The sequence below is a fragment of the Podarcis filfolensis genome, assembly GCF_964270895.1.
Source record: "Podarcis filfolensis genome assembly, chromosome: 6".
Lineage (NCBI taxonomy): Eukaryota > Metazoa > Chordata > Lepidosauria > Squamata > Lacertidae > Podarcis > Podarcis filfolensis.
This window is the reverse complement of record NC_139609.1, coordinates 4,431,884-4,451,997: the sequence shown is the minus strand read 5'-3', so window position 1 is coordinate 4,451,997 and position 20,114 is coordinate 4,431,884. Positions and strand designations below refer to the sequence as shown.

The 20,114-nt window shown below is 46.0% G+C and overlaps 1 protein-coding gene across 2 annotated transcripts in view; it reads left to right on the top strand.

The window, feature by feature from the left end:
• ASTN1 (astrotactin 1) overlaps window positions 1-20,114 on the top strand; it is a 215,908-nt gene that overhangs the window by 166,940 nt on the left and 28,854 nt on the right. For both annotated transcript variants that reach the window (XM_083621545.1, XM_083621546.1), the window contains exons 12-16: window positions 1,598-1,764; window positions 3,647-3,841; window positions 4,591-4,718; window positions 11,319-11,423; window positions 11,928-12,116. In XM_083621545.1, coding sequence (XP_083477671.1) covers window positions 1,598-1,764; window positions 3,647-3,841; window positions 4,591-4,718; window positions 11,319-11,423; window positions 11,928-12,116 — 784 coding nt within the window. The remainder of the gene's footprint in view (window positions 1-1,597; window positions 1,765-3,646; window positions 3,842-4,590; window positions 4,719-11,318; window positions 11,424-11,927; window positions 12,117-20,114) is intronic.

The following is a 20,114-nucleotide window of genomic DNA, read 5'->3' as shown; positions in this document are numbered from 1 at the left end:
CACTCCCAACTTGCTTGCACATCTGGTCAGACAGATGGGAAGCCAATGAGATGGGGATGGGTGCTGGGCAGGATCCCCAGGCTCCTCATTTGCCTGTTTGCCGTCATCCTGAACATCTGGGCTTGCTCATCAAGTGCCAGCATCGTAAAAACACCTAAAGTGCTCCTGTGCTTCAGCATTCCAGCTGGCACTGAAGGGGGAAGTGCGACATGGGGCAGGATGAGAGCCTAGTGAGCCCACAGGGGGCCGTTTGTTTTGGAAATTGCAGAATTAGTGTCAGCAAGCAACCTGTGACTTGTTGTGTGAGCTTCAGTCACCAGGACTGTGAGGGGGAAATCATTTCAGGAACAAATCCTCTGTTAACACCTCATGAGCCAAAATACATGAAGAAGGATAGAGAGCAGCCCGTGACTCTTTCCACTGTGTGCCTCAAAGGGCTCCATTTGAAAGAAGAACCTTCTTGACAGTATTTTCCCTGAGCTGGATAGCTCTTTAACTCAGTTCGTTCCAAGTTGTTCTTGTGTTCCGTATCTCAATCCAAAAACTGAAACGAATTGGAAAGCCTAGGGAAACAGTCCCTGGATAACTGGGGGCTCCTGATTCAATTGTTTAGATGTCTGACCATGCAGGTAGCACCATGACCCTTTTCTCAAGTAACCGGAGATGGATGCAGTTCAGAGTTCTCTGCAAGCACATTGTTCGCCTAAAAACAACTGCAGTTAAAGGTTCAACTCTCTCATCAGTCTGCAGATGCAGAATCCCTGCAGGAACCTGAGTCCATCCTGAATCCAGCTGTGTGTGTGTGTGTGTGTGCGCGCGCGCGCGTGTGCACACACACAGATACCTCCTCACATCTAGTGCATCCAATAGTTCCTGGGTAACTATGAAGAAAGCAGTAGCCTGGATGAGGGTGATGATGAATGGGGTGATTGCCTATTCACCCACCGAATAGAGGAGCACCTCCTCTGGATTGCACCGAGGCTAAGGAAGACACAGTGCCCAAGTTAGAGGAGATAGGAAGACTTAGCAAGAAGAGGAAGTGTTAAAACAGTTGAAGTGAGAAATAATGGAAGAGAGCAAGCTACTCAGTCACATCAAATGAGAGAAAAGGGCCAATAGTTGCAGGTATTATTACAAAGATGAAAGCGATGAGATTTTACAACTGAGATTAGGAATGTAACACTAAGGTTATGAGCCTGGAGTGTGAATGGTATTGTGGAATTATCTAGTAGAAAGAATGTGGGAGAGGAGGAGCAGGAGAAAGGGTGGGGGGAAGCAGAATCGGTTCCAAGAAATGAGAATCAAGGAAATAGCAGAGAAGATCTTGCCACTGATTCAAACAAAAGAGAAATAGTAGGGTTCTAATTGAGTTTTTCTCACTAAACATGATGCCTTGAACTGCCCAGATGGGAGATGCAGCAAAGTTTGTTTTTGTACGGTTGTTGTTGGAAGGCAGCCAGCGGAGGTGCGATTATGCTGTTGCGTGCCATTAACACAATTTTGTGTCGAGCGAAGCAGAAAGCAAGAGCTCTGCAATCTCCCACCTCCTGTGTGTGGCTAAGCTGGTTTGTGCTGTTGTGCTTTCTTGTCATGCTAGTGTCCGCCTGGCCTCAGCCCCATGAAAGATGGCACTGGCTGCTACGATCGCCACATTGGTGTGGACTGTTCGGACGGATTCAATGGTGGTTGTGAGCAGCTCTGCCTGCAGCAGATGGTGCCTTTGCCAGAAGATCCTGTTCTATACAATATCCTTATGTTCTGTGGGTGAGTTCCACAAACATCTTTAGTATCTTCCAGGAATGTGGAACATCTTTTGTTGAACTTTATTTGTGTGTTTGTAAGTCTGGCTGTGCTTATTTTTCTTTTCTCGGTATTAAGTGCACCATTTATAGCTGCTATGCTGCTAATCTACACTTCAAACTCCCTTTGTAGCACTCAGTTACTCCTGGTTTTCTCTTCAAAGCAATAAGCTAGTGGTTATTCCATAGTAACGCTGAGCATCCAAAGTAGCTCTGAGTAACATGTCTCATTAGCACAAAATTTTTCATTTCTACAACAGGGTTTCCCCCCTCTCCTCTCCTGGCATGCTCCCTAAATCTCTTCTGGGTCTCCCCCAACCCTCGAGGGCAGATATGGGGAGGGCATGGGGTGCACACAGGAGGAAGAGAGGGGAAGAGTCCCATTGCACAAGAGCAAATCCTTGTCCTGATGGGGCACATTAGTTGGCTACTGCCCATAGTCCTTAATTAAGAAGCTGAAATAATGATAATATGGTAGCCATTGTATAGAGCAGGGCTTCCCAAACTTGGGTCCCCAGCTGTTTTGGAACTACAACTCCCATCATCCCTAGCTAGAGGACTAGTTGTCAGGGATGATGGGGGTTGTAGTCCAAAAGCAGCTGGAGACCCAAGTTTGGGAAGCCCTGGTCTAGAGGATTCCTTTTCCTGCTGTGATTCGATCAAAGTTGAAGCACGTTGAGATCCTGCAAGGGGGTCAAGAGACATGGCCTGAAAAATAGCAAATTGTGAAAGCTCCATGGCCTGAACAAAATTCAGAAATTTAATAAATTAGAAGAATGCTGCTTGCTAATTTATCAGCACTGCTCTGGAAATTAGATTTAGTAATCTGGAATGCCAAAATCCAGGAGAATAGTTGGGAGGAGTAATTTCATACGTATCCTTACCTGTATAGTTCTGAGATGAGTGGGTTGGTATCTGCCTGTCTGAGGTATGGGAGTGACTCCCTCAGTCAGAGAGGCTGGAGAGGGTTATAAATAACACCTCATTAGGATGCGTCATTTTAGGAGGTGAAATTTATTCACTGAGGGGTTTTTTAAATATGGTTTATGATGTGAGGAATTCAAATTTGCTATTATGTGATTGGACAACATTTAGCTTGGTAAGTCTACATTTGATTAACAAGCAAATAAACACACACTTTATTTACAGAGCAAAACTAAATTATATAAATTTAACCAAAATTCCCAAGTCATGTTACGACTTTTTAGCTCCTTTCATTTTTTTTTGGAATTTGAAAGTCGAAAAATTCGACATACACTAATACCTCACGCATTACTTTCCTAAACTTTTCTCAACATTTCATAGTAGACAGTTTGCCCGCCTCGATCAATCTTTCCAATGTAACATGCTGAAAAAGCTGTGATTGAGTGTTTTGGTGTGCATTCTAAGTTTCGTTCTCACTTCACATGAGGCAAAAGTGAGGTCCATGTGAACGGATCATGCATCTTAGGACCAGTGCTTTTTTCTGGGGGTATTCAAGGGTACGCAGTAATGGGGCCTTTTTTCTAGAAGAAAAGCACTGGTTGGGACATGCCCTGGTATCATCTGCCTCATGCAGGAGTTTCTTAGCACACAAGTCAGTGTGGAAAGGGTTTGCTGGAGACATACTGCTGAGTTAGACCTATAGTGTTAACCTTTCTCGCTCTCTAGCTGAATAGCATGATTTCATTTCTGAGATCGTTGGAGAGATCCTCCGACACAGTGTCTCACCACAGCGTTGCAGCAGCAAATTACTTGTGCATGGGTTCTTCTATTGTCGAAAGTACGCTTCCAGAGCCAGGCATCTTCCCTTCTACAGCTCTCACAACAAGATGTAACCGTGTCCCTTGCATTCCCTCCCATGGCAGATGCATCGAAGATTACAAGCTAGGCATAGATGGACGATCATGCCAGTTAATCTCAGAGTCGTGTCCAGAGGGTGGCGACTGTGAAGAGAGCCGGGAGCTGCCCATGAACCAAACTCTCTTTGGGGAGATGTTCTATGGTTACAACAATCAAACTCGGGAGGTGGCACCTGGGCAGGTGCTGAAGGGGACCTTCAGGTGATGGATAAAGGCTTGCTGTTCTTTGAGTTGCCTATGCAGCAGTATCCGTGTGTGTTGTGCTTTTACAGTGTATGCAAAACTGCAAAAGGGGCTGCCTCTGAGTTCTTAGAATATGCAGCTTCACAAAGGAGAGGGGAGTGAGAAAAGAGAGGGGTGGGAGGGAGGCAAATGTAGCAAGATGTGTGTCTTAGCCAGAGCAGGGCAGTTGCCCATAATTAGACAAGCTTGTGGAGGAGTTCTGATGGGCAGAATAAGAATGGAGGCTGCATATAAGAAAGGTTTTAGGGAAAGAGCAATTTCCAGCGGAGAAGCAGAAACAGGGATGCTTAACCTCCCAGCCCCATCTGGTCTCTGCTCTAGCTGTTCTTCCTCAAGCATTGACACCACCACAAAAGAGCAGCTCATCTTCAATCAGAGAGCAGTCAGCAGTGCAGAGTTTTGCCCACTTGTTTGCAGGATGACGTATTCATGGCCTGCTCATTGCTGGTAGTGGCAATTCTCTTGGGATGGTGTAAGGTGGTGGCAGTGAGGTCAACGTGGCCCTGGAGGTGTGCATGCACCAACCTCACCAATCCCTGTGAATGGAGTGTTGGCACTGCCAGGAGGACACCACTGCCGTTTCTGAGAGCTGGTTTGACATGGGTTGCTCTTGTAGAGAGGGCTGCTCTTCTCTTCTCAGTGTCTTTTGAACCAACCTTTTCTGTTGTTTTGCAGATTCTGAACTTGTCTCTCTTGGGTTTTTCCAGACAGAATAACTTTGCCCGTGGTTTGGAGCAGCAGTTGCCAGATGGGTTGGTGTTGGCCACTGTTCCACTAGAGAACCAGTGCCAAGAGGAGCTCTCTGAGCCTACCCCTGACCCAGATTTCCTTACCGGTGAGTAATCCCAGTCTGAGTTCTTCCGTGTCCATCCAGCCTCTTGTCTAGTCTCAAAAGCTGCACAGGGCAGTATCAAGTTACTTCTTACAATTTTGTTGTGGGCAATTTTGAGAATAGTGCAGGTGAGAAAGTAGCCAAGAAAGGTAGCAAAACATTATAACTGCATCAGAAATGCCTCTGAGAAATTTTATTTCATTGCTTTTTCCCTTTAGACACCCTTTTCTTGAAGTAGGTAATATGGATAAGTGTAAGGGCAATATGATTTGAGTGTGTGTTCAGTGGGTGTGTAGGAGAGAGATTCTATGCTCTTTTTGCTGATTGCATAAAACTTCAATAAAATGTAAATAATTAAAGAAACTGCTCTGCAGATGGTGCATGAGAAAGGAAGTAGTTTGATTCCTGCTGGCTGATCATAAGGGGTTTTTTGTTTTAAAAAGGAAATAAATGCTTGATTTTATTTACCAGTCTAAGCAGATCAGGCGTTACTCCGAATGTGCATGAGAGAGCAGAGGCGCTGAGTAAGGAGGTCCTCTGTTTTTTCCATAATCACTTCAGAGACGAGATAGTCACTTTAACGTGGTCAGGACCTGAATGTGCTGAAGTAAATAGCAATTCAAAGGTACCAGGGCCTTCTCCGTTCTTCCAGGTACTCCGGAGAGGGCCTGTGTCAACCTCAAAGCCTAGGTACAGGTGGTGACCATTTTGTGTAAGTCCAATTGATGTGTGACCACCACCACACGGGTCCTTTTGGACCTGGAAGAGGGCAGGAAGGGGGTATAACGAGGATGGGGCAGGCTTATGCGTGCTCTGCCAATGTGCATGGGGGCCAGGAACAGAACCCCCACCTGTGCTAAAATGCAGCACTACTAAGGAGAGGGAACCTGTTAACTGCATGGAAATGTGTTGCTTCCACAAAGGCTGTAAGAGCCATAGGACCAAGGGGAGCGCAGGTGGACTGACTTGTTGTAAGGTGGCTCCCTATGTTCCATGTGGTGGTTGCCTTGTAACTTGCAGGCTGGACCTGAAGTCTGAGGGGGTTGGCAGCCTAATTCTGCCCTATTCCAGTCTTGCTAGCAGTCACAGGTCCATTCCATCCCATTTTGTCATATTTTTTTTGAAATATCATACTGAAAGTGCACATTTCAATTCTACACATTTTGAACACACTTTTTATATGAAATGCACATTTTTCAGTGCTTTCCCCCCATAATATAAACGTTTTGTATGCATAAAATATGTGAAGAGCAGTCCAGAATCTGTAGAAGTGCATAAACTGACCGAGAGTTGTGTTCAGATTTACAGGCAAGTGTTCACCCATAAGTTCATTTGCGCTGTGTCTTTAGGCACTGGTCGGGGGTTTAAAGCACTGTATCTGAGTGGGGGTTTTTGTTTTTTGGTCCCAGCACTTGCCCCGTGAAAACCACATTTTACCATTGAATCCGAGCAGATCTGACCATGACAAGGGACTGATGTCAATTTTCCCCACTTTTAAATCACCTTCCTCGTGCTCAGTTGAGAAAACAAGGTCCAGAGATTGAGGCTTTCAGCACCCTTTTCCCTCTGCAGAGGTAGGGAACATATTAGGATGGTCCACCCTTGTAGGCTGATGGACCCAATAGGCTTCCAGATGGCTCTGGTGGATTTTCTGGCTGATACCACTGGTGCTCCTGTTGAAGCCCTGGCCGACCTCTGGATCATCCAAATGGGTCGTGCCATTGACAGGATCGCCCCTGAGCTCCTCTCCCACTTGGTGGAGCCTGCTAGGCTCCCTGTTACACTCCAGGGCTTAGGGCAAGGAAACAAGCTTGGAGACTGCTCAAACACGAGTGGTGGGAAACTTCAGTCGAATGCAATCAAACGCTGGTGAGGTGTAATAATCAAGGTTATCTAGTGGCAGTGAAGGCAGCAAAGAAGGCATACTTTGCTGCCTCCATTGCATCCTCATCGTGCCTTCTGGTAGAGCTTTTCAAGGTAGTGCAGGGCCTGTTACAGTCTGACCCAAAGGAGGTTGCAGAACTGACAGTAGCTTGCTGTGACTTGCTTGCAAAGCATTTTGAGGATAAAATCGCTCGCATCCACTGGGATCACAACCTCATTGTTACAACAGTTGAATCTCAAGGGGTGTCCAGAGCACTTTCTAGTCTTGTTGTGTTGGATGAATCAGAGAATCGTAGAATCGTAACGTGGGAAAGGATCCTAAGGGTTATCTAGTCCTACCCCCTGCAATGAAGGAATCTCAGCTGAGTTTCAGTTTGTAAGGCTTGAGATGTAGACAAGGTGCTTGGGTCAGTCAAGGCGACCACTTGTTCTCTGAACCCTTGCACCTCTTGGCTGATAAAAACTACCAAGGAACCAACAGCCGGGTAGGCCAGGGAGGTGATTAAAGCCTCCTACCAAGTGGGGGACGTGGGTGTCGCTGTGGTCTAAACCACAGAGCCTAGGGCTTGCTGATCAGAAGGTCGGCAGTTCGAATCCCCGTGATGGAGTGAGCTCTCGTTGCTCAGTCCCTGCTCCTGCCAACCTAGCAGTTCGAAAGCACGTCAAAGTGCAAGTAGATAAATAGGTACTGCTCCGGTGGGAAGATAAACAGCATTTCTGTGCACTGCTCTGGTTCGCCAGAAGCGGCTTAGTCATGCTGGCCACATGAATTGGAAGCTGTCTGCGGACAAATGCCGGCTCCTTTGGCCTATAGTGTGAGATGAGCGTGCAACCCCAGAGTCGTCCGTGACTGGACCTAATGGTCAGGGGTCCCTTTACCTGTACCAAGTGGGGGTAGACCCAGCCTGCTTGAAGGAGGCAGTGGTAAAACCACTCCTCAAGAAGCATTATGTATTTTGTGCTCTCATTTTTATGTTGTGAACTGCCCTGTGATCTTTGATTGAAAGGTGGCATATATTAATAATAATAATAATAATAATAATAATAATAATAATAATAATAATAATAATGTTTTCATATACCGTCTTTTTCAGGCGCAATAATACCTTATCTCCTATCATGTTCCTCTATCTGTGGAAGCGGTTCAGTCAGGGCTCACTGCTTCAAAAACAACTGCCGCTACAAATTAGTAGGAATGAGATAATGAAATGAACTGGAGCAAGAACAGTGCAATAAGATCTTGCTCCTGAGGAAGGCAGCACTTGAAAACCCATAGGATGTACTATAATGAAGGCTTTGTTTCTGTGCATGATTTCGGGGCTTTACCTCCCCCATCCTGCTTGTGGGTGTGCATGTGTAGTAGACCAGGTACTGAAGGAGTCAGTGCTTCTGGAGAACGTAGGGGGTAGCTGCAAAAGGTGTGACATTCGGCAACTTGCCATACAACCCTGCCCCAAGGTGCTGCTTTAGAGGAGAGGCTGGGCTGCTTTGTGGCCAGAGGGGCTCTGTGGAATGAATGTGGCGGCTCCCCGTTCAACATCGGCTCGAGGGACTGAGCATTGCCACTCACCATCCAGCCCCTTTCTCCTCCCTTGCAGCTGGCATTCAGAAGCTCCTAAGTGCCTATGCCCACACCCCTTGGCATGGGTTGAGGCTGTGCCTGCCCCTTGGGAGCCCATGGGAAATGCCCAGCCTGCTGTGTGTGGAAGACAGCTCATTAAAAACGCAATTAGTGGGGAAATTAACGTGGTGGGGCCATGCCTTTGGGACAGGCCTCTTAGGAAAAGGGGGGGCAGAGAGTAGGGGGGAGGCTTGTTATCTTCAGAAGTAGAGACTGGGCTGCAGAAAAGAAACAAGCACAAGCAAGCTCCTTTCAAGTTGTATTTTTAATTACCGAAGAGTTGCTGACCCACAGACCTTCCTTTAGTATAATTAGTGCTTCTCTTCCACCTCCACACCTTCCAGCCTCCCGCTCACCCCTGTTCCCGCTCCTGCCCCACACCTGCCTCTGTATCTCTTGCAGTCTGAAGCAACATTTAATTAGGCATATTCTTGAATTAAGTGCTTTAACCAGTTTGGCTGCTTGAAAGCAACTGGGCTGCCGTTGCCCAGGAAATTGGGTGAAGGTGAATGGCCGTTATGTAGCACATTAATTGCTTTGCTTGCCCAGGAAAGGAGGTTTGTTAAGTCCAAAAGGTAAGCATTCTCCCAGGGGAGCAGCAGGGGGGAAAAGCATAACAGCCAACTAAAGAGGACTCACAGTGAGATACAGAAATCAGATTTGAGAATGTTGCCGTTTTTAATGAACCGTGGGGACCTCACTTGTGCTTTTTTTCTTATGGTGCTCACCAGTTCACAGTACCAGCACATTCCCACCACCACAGAGGTGCTCAGCCACATGGGGAGCCAACAAAGGCATGAGCAAAGCCTGACTCCTGTCATCACACCCCCAGGGCTGTCTGGGGTGCACGAGTCCCGCTCCCTGAAGAGCGTGAGAGTGAGTGGCACACAATGTGTGTCGTACTTCCCCCGCTGTGCCCTGTGTCCTGCTGCTGGCTGTGTGCGCCCTGGTTGCCTAGCTGGCCGCGCTTGTGATGGACGGGGCGGGAGCCGTCAGTGAGTACTGGCACCTTTTTTTTTCCCTAGAAAAAAAGGCAATGAGCATCACTCTGAGAAACCCAAGAACTGCAAGTCAGGTTCTAGGTCACTGCAGGTTCTATGTGCTCTAGACCCATTCAAATGGAAAACATCTGTGCATGTCTCCAGATCCAGCAGCTTCACAGAGGGAGCATATATGCAGGGAGGCAGGCACAAGGAGCAGTAGCAGAGAAGAGGCAGTGAATGGGTTAAAAATGGCCACAACTTTTAATTGGTAATGGTCGATGGGGAGCTGGCACAGCATGGAGCAAGAATCCACCCACTGATGAAAGACATCACTCATGATCTGTTAGCCTGCCCCTAAGAGATCACTTTCTGAAGCCTTTGTTCATATAAGCAAGCAGGCACAACCTGGCAGAAATGGTTTGGTTTCTTTTGAGTGACAATAGTGCACAGGGTGGCCCTATAAGTGCTGGTTCTGTGGGGGGAGGGAGAGGAAAAAAAGAGTTAGATAAAATCACTATAAATTGTTGTGGTTTTTCAGACGTTTAATCTGAAATCAAGCTGGGTTTGAATTTGTTGGTGTCTCTGGTAACTTCTCTCTCTTCCATCATGGATGTTGGCAAATTGGATTTTAAAAAGGCAAAATAATATTAGAATTGGTGCTGTCAAAAATGCACAAGGGGAACTGTGTTTTAATGCTCAGGAACCCAGCAATGTTTTTGCAGATTTTTATCTTACGGATGTATGCTCTTTATTATTTTATTATTTTATTTTATTTTATTTTATACTCTTGCTGAATGTTGTGGCCATTGGATAGAACAATAAATGTATATATAACAATTGGTTTAAACCCAGCTCTGCTATGAGAAAGGCAAAAACCACACAATCCCAGGCCAATTTGGGCCCTGTGTAAAATTCCTCCTCGGCCCCATTAACGAGAAACCAGCATCCAAGGAGAGCTGGTGGGTGGACAAGTCATGGGGGCAGGAGCACCGGTGAAGCAGCAGACTGGGCTCCTGTTTATAGCTCGTCCACAGATCAAAGGACAGTAAGTCTTCACTCTGGTCTGGAAGTCCACCCTGGGAGCCAGCCTAGGCTGCTGATTGGCTCTCAGAGCTGGCCTAGCTCCTGCTCTGCAGTGATGCCGCCAACCTGGAAATCAAACAACACTCTGCTGCCTGCCGTGCCAGGAGCGCAATCTGGCCTGCCACAGAGATGTCAGCTTGCTTGGACTTCATATAGTTGCTGGATATAGTTGAATATGAATTAGGTGAGCCCCAAGAGTGGTTTTTGACTGAAGACCAATTTATACATTTGGCACAATCACAGTTGGGGGAATTCTGAGCAGAGGTGGTGTGCTTATGTCCAAGCTTATATCTGAAAGGTCCAGCTCCCATATATGAACCTGCCTGGGAAGAGGGCCTTCTCGTGGCTACTCCCAGACTCTGGAACTCCCTCCCTGGAGAAGCTAGACTGGCTCCCTCCTTGTTGCCCTTCCTCAGGCAGGTGAAGACCTGCTTGTTCCAGTGGGCTTTTGGGAGCTGATTGCTTTTAATGAAAGGGCTGGTGCTGTGCTGTTTTTGTTGCAGTTATTGGTATGGTTTTAATAGATTTTATGCAAGTCTATGGTTTAAGTTCTATCAATGTTTAATAGTTGTTTGATTATTCCCACCCCTGTATGTTTTTAGCTGTTCATATTTTGTATTAAGTCCTTGTCGGGGGAAAAGACTGGGTATAAATAAATATACTATACTGGGTATAAATAAATATAAATATATTGATGCATTCTAAATACTTCATTATTGATGGGCAGCAGGGAGGCTGACATCCCTGTCCATCAAAAAGCAGCTGCCTTCTCAGCAAGCTAGAACGAAGTCTTCTTGGCATGCGTATTTCCTAATGGAAGTGGTGTGGGGCAATTTAAACTTGTAAATCTCCACCCGGGACAGTCTAGGGGGAAAACTTTACTTCTTGTTTCTGCTGAATGTGCAAACCAAATCACACAATGGGGCCAAACCTGAAATTCAGGAGGGGGGGTGTTGCTTTTTGTTCTTGTCTGCTGGTTTCCTGTGCCTCCCCCAGTGACAAAGCCAAGCTTACCTGTTGTTTTGGTCACAGGGATGGTGAACTTCAGTGAGGTGTCTGGATACCCTCTGCTGCAACACTGGAAAGTGCGCTCCGTCATGTACCACGCCCAGCTCAACCAGCTAACAATCTCCCAAGGTAAGTGCTGCTTAGCCCAGTGAGTGGGGTGGATTTTGGGCTGCCACACTGCCTGAGACCCAGGAGGTGGAACTTGGGCATTTCTTGTCACATCAGTTAATTAAATTATGGAATTGACTACCAGAATATGTGGCGGGAGCAAGAAGTTTGGATCACTTTTGAAAAATGGATGCACTCATGAAGGAGAGGTTCTTTAAGTCGCTTCAGGGCTCCTTTCGGTGTGGTAAGAGATGAATCAATTTAATGAAGTAGCAAGCTAAAATCACTATTATTTGTGCTGTGTAACCTCCATGTACAGAAGTGGGGCACCTCTGAGTGCCAGGCACCAGGGAGAGATGATGGAAAGGGGCTGTTGTCTTCACACCTTGCTTGTGAGCAAGTATCTCGTCCATTTTGGAGCAGAGAGTCCCTTGGTTTTCAAGGAGAGGTTTTTCCTGCATGCTTTATATTTCTCTCCGCCCACGTTCAACCTGCCCCTGAATTGCAGCTTGTTGTGCTTTGCAGCTTTTGGCAATGCCCTCCATTCCCTGGATGGAGCCACATCCCGAGGAGATTTTGTGGCCCTGCTGGACCAGTTTGGCAACCACTTTATACAAGAAGCTGTCTATGGCTTTGAAGAGTCCTGCTCTATCTGGTATCCCAACAAGCAAGTCCAAAAACAGCTCTGGCTGGAATATGAAGATATCAGCAAAGGTAGGGGCCGTGATGGTCATTATCTTTTTGAAAACATACACCACGTAACTGCGGAGAAAGGCTGATAATCAGTGGTCTGCTAATGTGATAGAATTGGGTTGACACTACTCCATTGTCAGAAAAATTCTGCACTTGGAATAATTTATGCCTATTGCATCATTTGCAAAAGGTTGCTTAATCTGCACAATAAATTTTGATTGCAGTGTTTGTGTTTTAGTGGCTCTCAGGGGTTGTAAAGAATATGAGAGGAAGGGAAACAGTTGAAGGGCAGAAAGTAATTGGGCTGTGGTGCTGTGTAGGGTGGAGGAAAAGGCGAGGGAATGAACGATATCTGAACATTTCAATAGGCCCTGTCCTGTAAATGGACTACTTTCCTTTCATATATTTCCCTTACCATTTTGTGTTCTAGGAACTTAGGTGGTGTTGTTTTTTTAAAAAAGTAGAAATTCCCAGTGATGCTATAAGAGACCACATTCCAGACTGCAAATTGATTTGCAGAATATAGTCAGGCACGCCATGGCAGAAAGGGAATGAGAGAGCAGTAGGACTGTCAGGGAGCAGTGATGTTGATGTTACTTCCTTCTGAAAGAAGAATGGCTCAGTGATGAATGGGATGGTGCCGTCCACAAAGGGTGCCTTGGTGACCTTCTGTTAAAAGCTTTGTGTCTCAATGTTTCAGCGGTAAAATGGCGGCCATGTCACTGGGTTGTCTTTCACAGAGCTTATGCATTAAAAGATTTAGGTGCTTTGTTGTAAGTGACCAGCCAAATACTTTCAGACAGGTGGTGAGGCTGTTTTTCTATAAACAAAACGAAAACAAACAGTAAGCCCGCAACCTGCTTAGAGGCTAAATTTTGGGGATAGCACCCAAAGCCAAAATTGCATATAGTCAAAACACATTGGGTGCAATGGAGGGAGGGATTGCCAAAGTTTTTTCTTCCTGGGTGCCTGCCTATTTATTTTTCAGTTGCCAAGCACGTGAAGCTGAACACACTCAAGTTAAATGTGCATAAGCTGTGAGTGTGCTGTTTTGTGGATTTTGTAGCCAGAGCTCTTTGGGACACTTTTAGTGCTGTGTAGCTAATTTTGCATAATGCCAAATGACAGTTTGGCTGAAATCCTGTACTCACTCACTTCGGTGACACACATAGGATTGCAGTGCTCAAGGGGTATGTAAATTGGGTGTCTAGAGGGGGGCACTGCAAAAAAAGTGATTTCCTTTTTTGTGCTTTGGGGTAGAAGGTATTTTTTGTTTCCTAGTTAAGCTTACAGGGAGTTGGAGGCATCTGTGTTACCTTGTTTTGATCTCCCCCCACTCCCCCAAGGCCAGCCAGGAGGCTGTTGATTGGAATAGTTGCCTCTGCTACAAAGTTTGAGTCTTGCAGTCATTTGATGGGTTAATAAGCTCACTATGCCATTTAGTATAAAGCAAGTTCTTGTTCTGTACTGTATGTTTTCTCCCTGTGGAGCCAATGGCGTTGTGGGGATGTATAGAGACAGGCTTAGTGAGTGTTGTGGTTGTTGTGATCTGGCATTAACAAAAGTACATATGGGCAATTATAAAGTGGTTTCTTTTGTGCTAACTGGTTTTGCCTCCTTTTGGAATTGTGTGTGTTTCTTTTGTTCAGGTAAATGCCTAGGTACAAAATTCAGTACTTGGCTGCTTAGTCCCCTGCTACTGAGCTGTTGAACTTTTAGCCCAAGGCTCACATAACAACTTGGAACAGCCTTTATCAAGCTTAGGTCCCCAGATAATGTTGGACTACAACTCCCATCATCCCTAGCCAGCGGGACCAGTGGTCAAGGATGATGGGAGTTGTAGTTCAACAACATCTGCAGACTTAAAGTTGAGAAAGGCTACCTTGGAATCTTAGGGATGTCTGATAAGATCCAGGAGTCTCCTGACCTGGGCTAGAAGGGGTGGTCATGGCCACCCTACTTGTAGGGTAGGCAGCTGCTGAATATTTGGCAACTGCTGAGTCATCAGTTATGTGTTCCAGTTTGGGGGCATCACCTTCACAGACAGACAGACAGACAGACAGACAGACAGACACACACACACACACACACCTCTTAGGGGCCCATATGCAGCTTGCAGACCACAGGCTAACCATTCCTGATTTAAGCTAAGGATAGCTGAACAAATGTAAACCAGCTGGCTCCAGCTTTCTTAAGCAGGCTCTCCAGCCTCAGTCAGTTGCTGGGAACAACATTTGTCGTTCCTGGTCAGACCTTGCTGCTTCTTGCTTCTCGTGACCTTGGACTCCCAGCTTTATTGACCCACAGACCAATTGTCTATGTGAAGTGAGATACTCCTGACAGGCTCTGCCTCCAGGCAAGTACTCCCCTGAGACTTGGCTGGCCTCTCCCACCACTGAGCTCTGCCGTGACTGAGCAGCACAGGACTACAACATTCATACTGCTGGGCATTCCTCCTAAGGAAGTTGCGGGAGGTTGTTGGCATCCGTCTGTCTCAAGAGACCACGGAGTATGCCTCTGGGGTGAAGTCAAACCACTGTGTAAGCAGCACCAAAGTTACCTGGGCTGCCCAGACAACAAGGGCCCCCTCTCGGCCTTGCTGATGTCGTGCAAAGGAAAGCAGAGCAAGACGTTTGGCATGAGCTTGGCTGCAGGAATTGTCAGAAGGATGCCATCCAACCAACTTGGGGACTCCACTCTGGATTTGTGTAGGGTGTACTTCCTAGCCCTTCCTCCTCCCAAATGTACCCCGCAAGGTAGAATAGGTTTAGGATAAGAGGTTTCCTTTTCCTGGTAGTCTACCTTCCCAGGTTGACAATGTTAGTATTTCATGCCTCCGATGTTGCAGATGAGATTGGTGTATATCACATGCCTGTCTGGGAAGAGCGTGGGAACGGAAGACAGTCTTATCTCTTCTGCTGTATTAGCTATTGTACTGTACTTTTGCTTTTACTTGTCCCTGTTCTTCTCTTGGAGCTGGAGAGAGGAGACGCCATGATTCCTTTGTCTGTACAAAGTGTGTAAATATATGCGTAGATTAGCTCTACGATGTCTCACGCTTCTTGCTGTGTTATGTTAGAAGATTAGTGTGCATATATCATTTGATATATGTTGCTGAAGCGCACTGGAGAGGAAGGGAAATGCCTTTTCCAGAACTGTGCATACTGGAGGACGCTCGGAGTTTAGGGGCTGCAGGGCACCCCAGGGTGTTTTCTAACAGACAGGCCCCATAAAAGGGTGCTACAGTGCTCTTGTGCAGCACTTATTCATTTCAATGGGCCTTGCCAGAGGCATAGCTTGGGGGGTGCACTGGGTGCCACACCGTGAAGGTGGCACTTACCATGGGGCCTGCAGTGTGCCCGAGGCACGCGTCTCTCCTGGGAATGACGTGGTGGCTCGGGTGCCTGCAGGTTTTACACTGCCCGAAACAGCAGTGTGGGGCTTGCATTTGCCCCCCGCCTCCCCCAAGTTGCTCTACAGCTGAGGGGAAGGCGGTGGGTGGCCTCCCTGCAGGCTCTGCACCGCTTGAAAAAGAAGCAACACAGGCCTGCAGGGCACCGGAGTGCAACATAGCTTGTGCACTGGGATTCTGGCGCATCCTGCCCTGTCCCGCCCAATGGGTGCCTCGCCCCCTTGTGCAGCACATGTGCCGCCCCAGGCGTTCAAGCCGGCTGGCTACACCGCTGGGCCTTGCAGAGGAGAATGGGCCCAAGAGATTGGACCCTTTTTTTCTAAACACACACACAAAACCCCTAGGAATGACTCTTGTGGCAGCTTCTGCCGTTTCCACCATTCTGGTGGTTAAAATCTTGTTAAGCCTCAGGAAATACTTTGGCTTATTTTCCTTCTTCGTACTTTTCTTTTTCTTTCTTTTTTTCTTTTTAATAATCCGATTTCTAAAGACTTGGTAAATCCAATTGATTGCTGGCTTACCTGCAGAGGAGGGAAAGGGAGAGTGATCCTGCATTGCACTGAGGTGGATTTGATGAGTTATCCCCACTGACACTTATTTCTGTGATTTTTGGATGTCACAGGGACACCTTGGAACAGGGACAAATCAATGTAAAGCATTACATGCGACTGCAAGGGAACCAGGTAGTGCTGTTTGCCAAGAAGGATTTAAGGGCTGTAGCGACTAACAAATTGAACATGATTCAACAGTACGGTACTGCGGCAAAGTGCCATTCTAAATTTATTAACAGAAGACGGATCTTCTCGCTTAGACTCTGGAAATCTAGAAGTGCTGGGCTTAGCAGTGCTAAAGTTTTCTTTGATCCACTGTCTTCACTTCTGATTGGGGAACCCTTCCAGGGTCAGCAAAGTCGCGGCTCAATTGTCAGGGTGGGCACCATAATACCAAGGGCTGCAGACTCTCGGACCAATGCAGTCTTGAGGCTTAAATGCTCAAAGCATTTACTACTACTCTATGCCATACCCGTGACGGGGTGAGCTCCCGTTGCTCAGTCCCTGCTCCTGCCAACCTAGCAGTTCGAAAGCATGTCAAAGTACAAGTCGATAAATAGGTACTGCTCCGGCGGGAAGGTAAACAGCATTTCCGTGCGCTGCTCTGGTTCGCCAGAAGTGGCTTAGTCATGCTGGCCACATGACCCGGAAGCTGTACGCTAGCTCCCTCGGCCAATAAAGCGAGATGAGCGCCTCAACCCCAGAGTCATCAACGACTGGACGTAATGGTCAGGGGTCCCTTTACCTTTACCTATGTCAGCTGCTCAGGCTTACTGTTTGCTTCCTGGCCTAGTCGAGTGCTCATGGAGACCTTTAAAGCCCTTAACCATTAAGGCTTAATGGTTTAGAACCAAGTTACCTAGCGCACCAGCAGTGCATGGGCCTGCGAGAGATTTGAGATCAGCTACAGAGGCTAGCAGGTATGAAGGGCAGGGCCCCACGGCTAGAGAACTCCCCATGGCTTGCCTCTTCAGCTGCCCAGTCAATGCTCAGTCTGCAGGTGACTTGCAGCTGCTTCTCTTACTCAAGAGCTAGTTTGGCACACGCAGGTCCTGCGACCCAAAATGCACGTTATACGAAATTGCACTTATCCGAACACGAGGAATTTGTACCCAAACCTCGCTATACACACCACAGATTCAGATATCCAAACACCAAACCTGCATGTGGTACTGTAAACAAATAAGCAGTCTTGAAGAAGCAGGACTTTGTTGTGTTTTGTTGGCCCACAGCAACTGCTTCATCAGAAACCATAGCGGGAAGGAAGGGAGTGGGTCAGACAAATAAAAGAGCATTTTCCCCTTCCTTGTTTGGCTTTTATAATGTTTCAGAGGGTTTTCCCAGGTGTGGTTTTTTTTGGGGGGGGTTGGTCATTTGGGGGTCAAAATTCCATGGTTAGAAAATTTCCCATGGGAATCAAGGGAAATTGTTAACTCAATATGTGAACGCTTGCCTAACAAACCATTTCCTGGAAATGCATTGTATTTGGATGGGGAGAGCTGTGTGTATTTTCTGAATTTTAATTTTAATTTTTGAATTAAATTTCCATATCACACTTCACCCAAGGATCACATGGTATTACTGTGTTGCATTGGGGTTGCACAGATCCAAATCCTGACTTTGCTATTTTATTTATTAGATTTATATTCATTATAAGATCTCAGGGTGGTAAAATACAGGATAAAAACATGAAAATAAGTAAAACAAAACAGCAAAAAAATACCCCCCTCCCCACAGTGCCACAAAGCTCACTGAGTGATCTTGGGGCCCTTAATCCAAGCTAACCTACCTAACAATATTTCCGTGAATGATAAATATGAAAGAATCCATATATACTAGTGCTGTGTGTGCAGAAAATTTCTCTTGCATGTTTTCACGTATCCCCCATCCATCAATGGGAAAAGAAATTGCATTTCAAAAATATCATAGGGGAGAGAGAACTTTGGTGAAATTCTCAAGGGTTGGGATGCAGGACTTTTTGTGTGTTTATCTTCCTTAGTTTCAAGGTGGGCGAGGAGTTATTCCTTCGTTCTATAAATCATCTCTCTGATTGTCTGCCCTCCGCAGCCTTCCTTGCCTGCCTTGAAAATGCCATGACATCCTCAATTGGGCTTTTCTGTAAGGGCTTCCTCCTGTGCGCCTGGCAGCTGTTCGTTGTTATTTCTTTAAGTGAACTCTCTCTTTTTTTTAGTTAAAAAGAAATCATTGTAGTATGTAAAAGGTAAAATGAAGGACTTCCTTTAAAAACATAGTAAGTGAGTGCATTAATGTCATGCATTTGACAACTAGTCTTCCTGCACTTCAATTAAAGCTCAAGGAATGACATTGGGGACTATCTCCTCCCATGAGCTGTTGTTGTTTTTTAATAGAGTTTTATTAGGGCTTTTCAAAATACAATAAGAGAAAATATTAAAGAGAATAGTAAGAGAATAAAGAGAGAAAGAGAGATTTTAAAAAGGGCTTCCAACTATCCATCTGTCAGTTATATACAGTGCTTTTTTTCTGGGGCGACGCATAACCCTAAACATTTTGTGAATCTGAGTTTGGCCTCATTGAGGGGCAGTATTTCAATATGAGTAGGGAAATGAGAGTACCCCTAAACATTTTTTTATAGAAAAAAAGCACTGGTTATATTTACAATAATTCTTCAAAATAGTGAAATGTTCAATCTAGACTAATATTCAGCTATTCCTCTCTCTGCTAGATATTTTTCCAGTCTTCAGTCCAGGGCCCTCCAGTTCATTCATTTCTCTTGATGCAAGAAGTCTAAAGAAATTCTCCAATTGTGGTAATCTATAAAAATCGACAAGAGTTCTTCTCCAGTCCAACATCACGGCATTACCTCCAGTGTTAGGAAACCTTCAATCCTCCTTCTTTATTTCCTCACTGTGTTTATGTATTAGGGCACAGAGTTGTTTTTCCAGACCTGGAACCTCAGGTATTCAGGAAGGCTGCAGTGGTCTGGGTAAAATGTGTAATCATTAGAATTAAGTGCAAAGGAAAACACAACACCATTTATGATCAATAAGCACATCAACCAAAATCCACACACACACACACACACACACACACACACACACACACACACACTATGCACTTATTAGTGTCCTGGACCAGTGTCCAGTTTGCAAGCACAGGTCCAAAATGGGAGGGAGAAAGCAGCTGGCAAGGAAAGGATAAAGCATTGCAGCAAGGATGTGACCGTTTGACCTATCATGACATACAGCTATGGTTGGCCTTTACTGCTGTGTATAGTCCTGGTTAGGAGACCTTCCTCTCTTTTTTGCATTAACTGGGATGGTATACTTGGATTCACTCAGAGGCTTTCTGTTTCCTTTTGCTGTATCCTCCCCCACCCCACAGTTGTGCATCAAGCACTTTAAAAACACACGGAGTTTTTATCCTTTTCATGTTTCAAGCAACACCATTCATAACCTCTCTTACTTTTTTAGATTTCGCGTTTTCTCTTTTTCTTCTCCCCAAGTTTCTCGTTTCAGCTTCTCTTCACTCCTGTCACCTGCCATGTCCCCCACTTCGTTTTCTTCCTTTCTCTTTTCCCCCCTCTGTGCACGTCAAGAGCTTTATATCGATTGAAAAATTGCAAGAGACAAACCATTCTCTGTCACCGCTGCTTTGTCCCCCGAACCTGCTAAGCAGCAATTCAAAGCTGTCCCAAAGTGGTCCATTTCCAGCACGATGGGGTGGCTAAGAAATGCCCTGCATCTTCTTGGCTCCTTCCCCCCCCCCAAGTTTAGCAGCCTTGTTTTCTTTGTGGGGGTTTCTTCAATAAGGGACTGGCAGCAGACTATTCCTTGCAAAACATTTAGACATGGGCAGTAAAAATTGGGGAGGAAATGGTCTTTTCAGCTCAGGCACAAACCTTTATCTAAACCCAGTCCTTATAATAAGACTCAGTTGTGCAAAATTTTTCTCTCTGAGGTGGGAATAAAGATTTACTGGGTGAACTGAAACCATTGGTACTATTTAGAACCTTGTGGGTTCCTTTCTGCCTCGTAGTGTTGGCCATGTGTTTAGAGCTGCATGTTGCAGCATGCT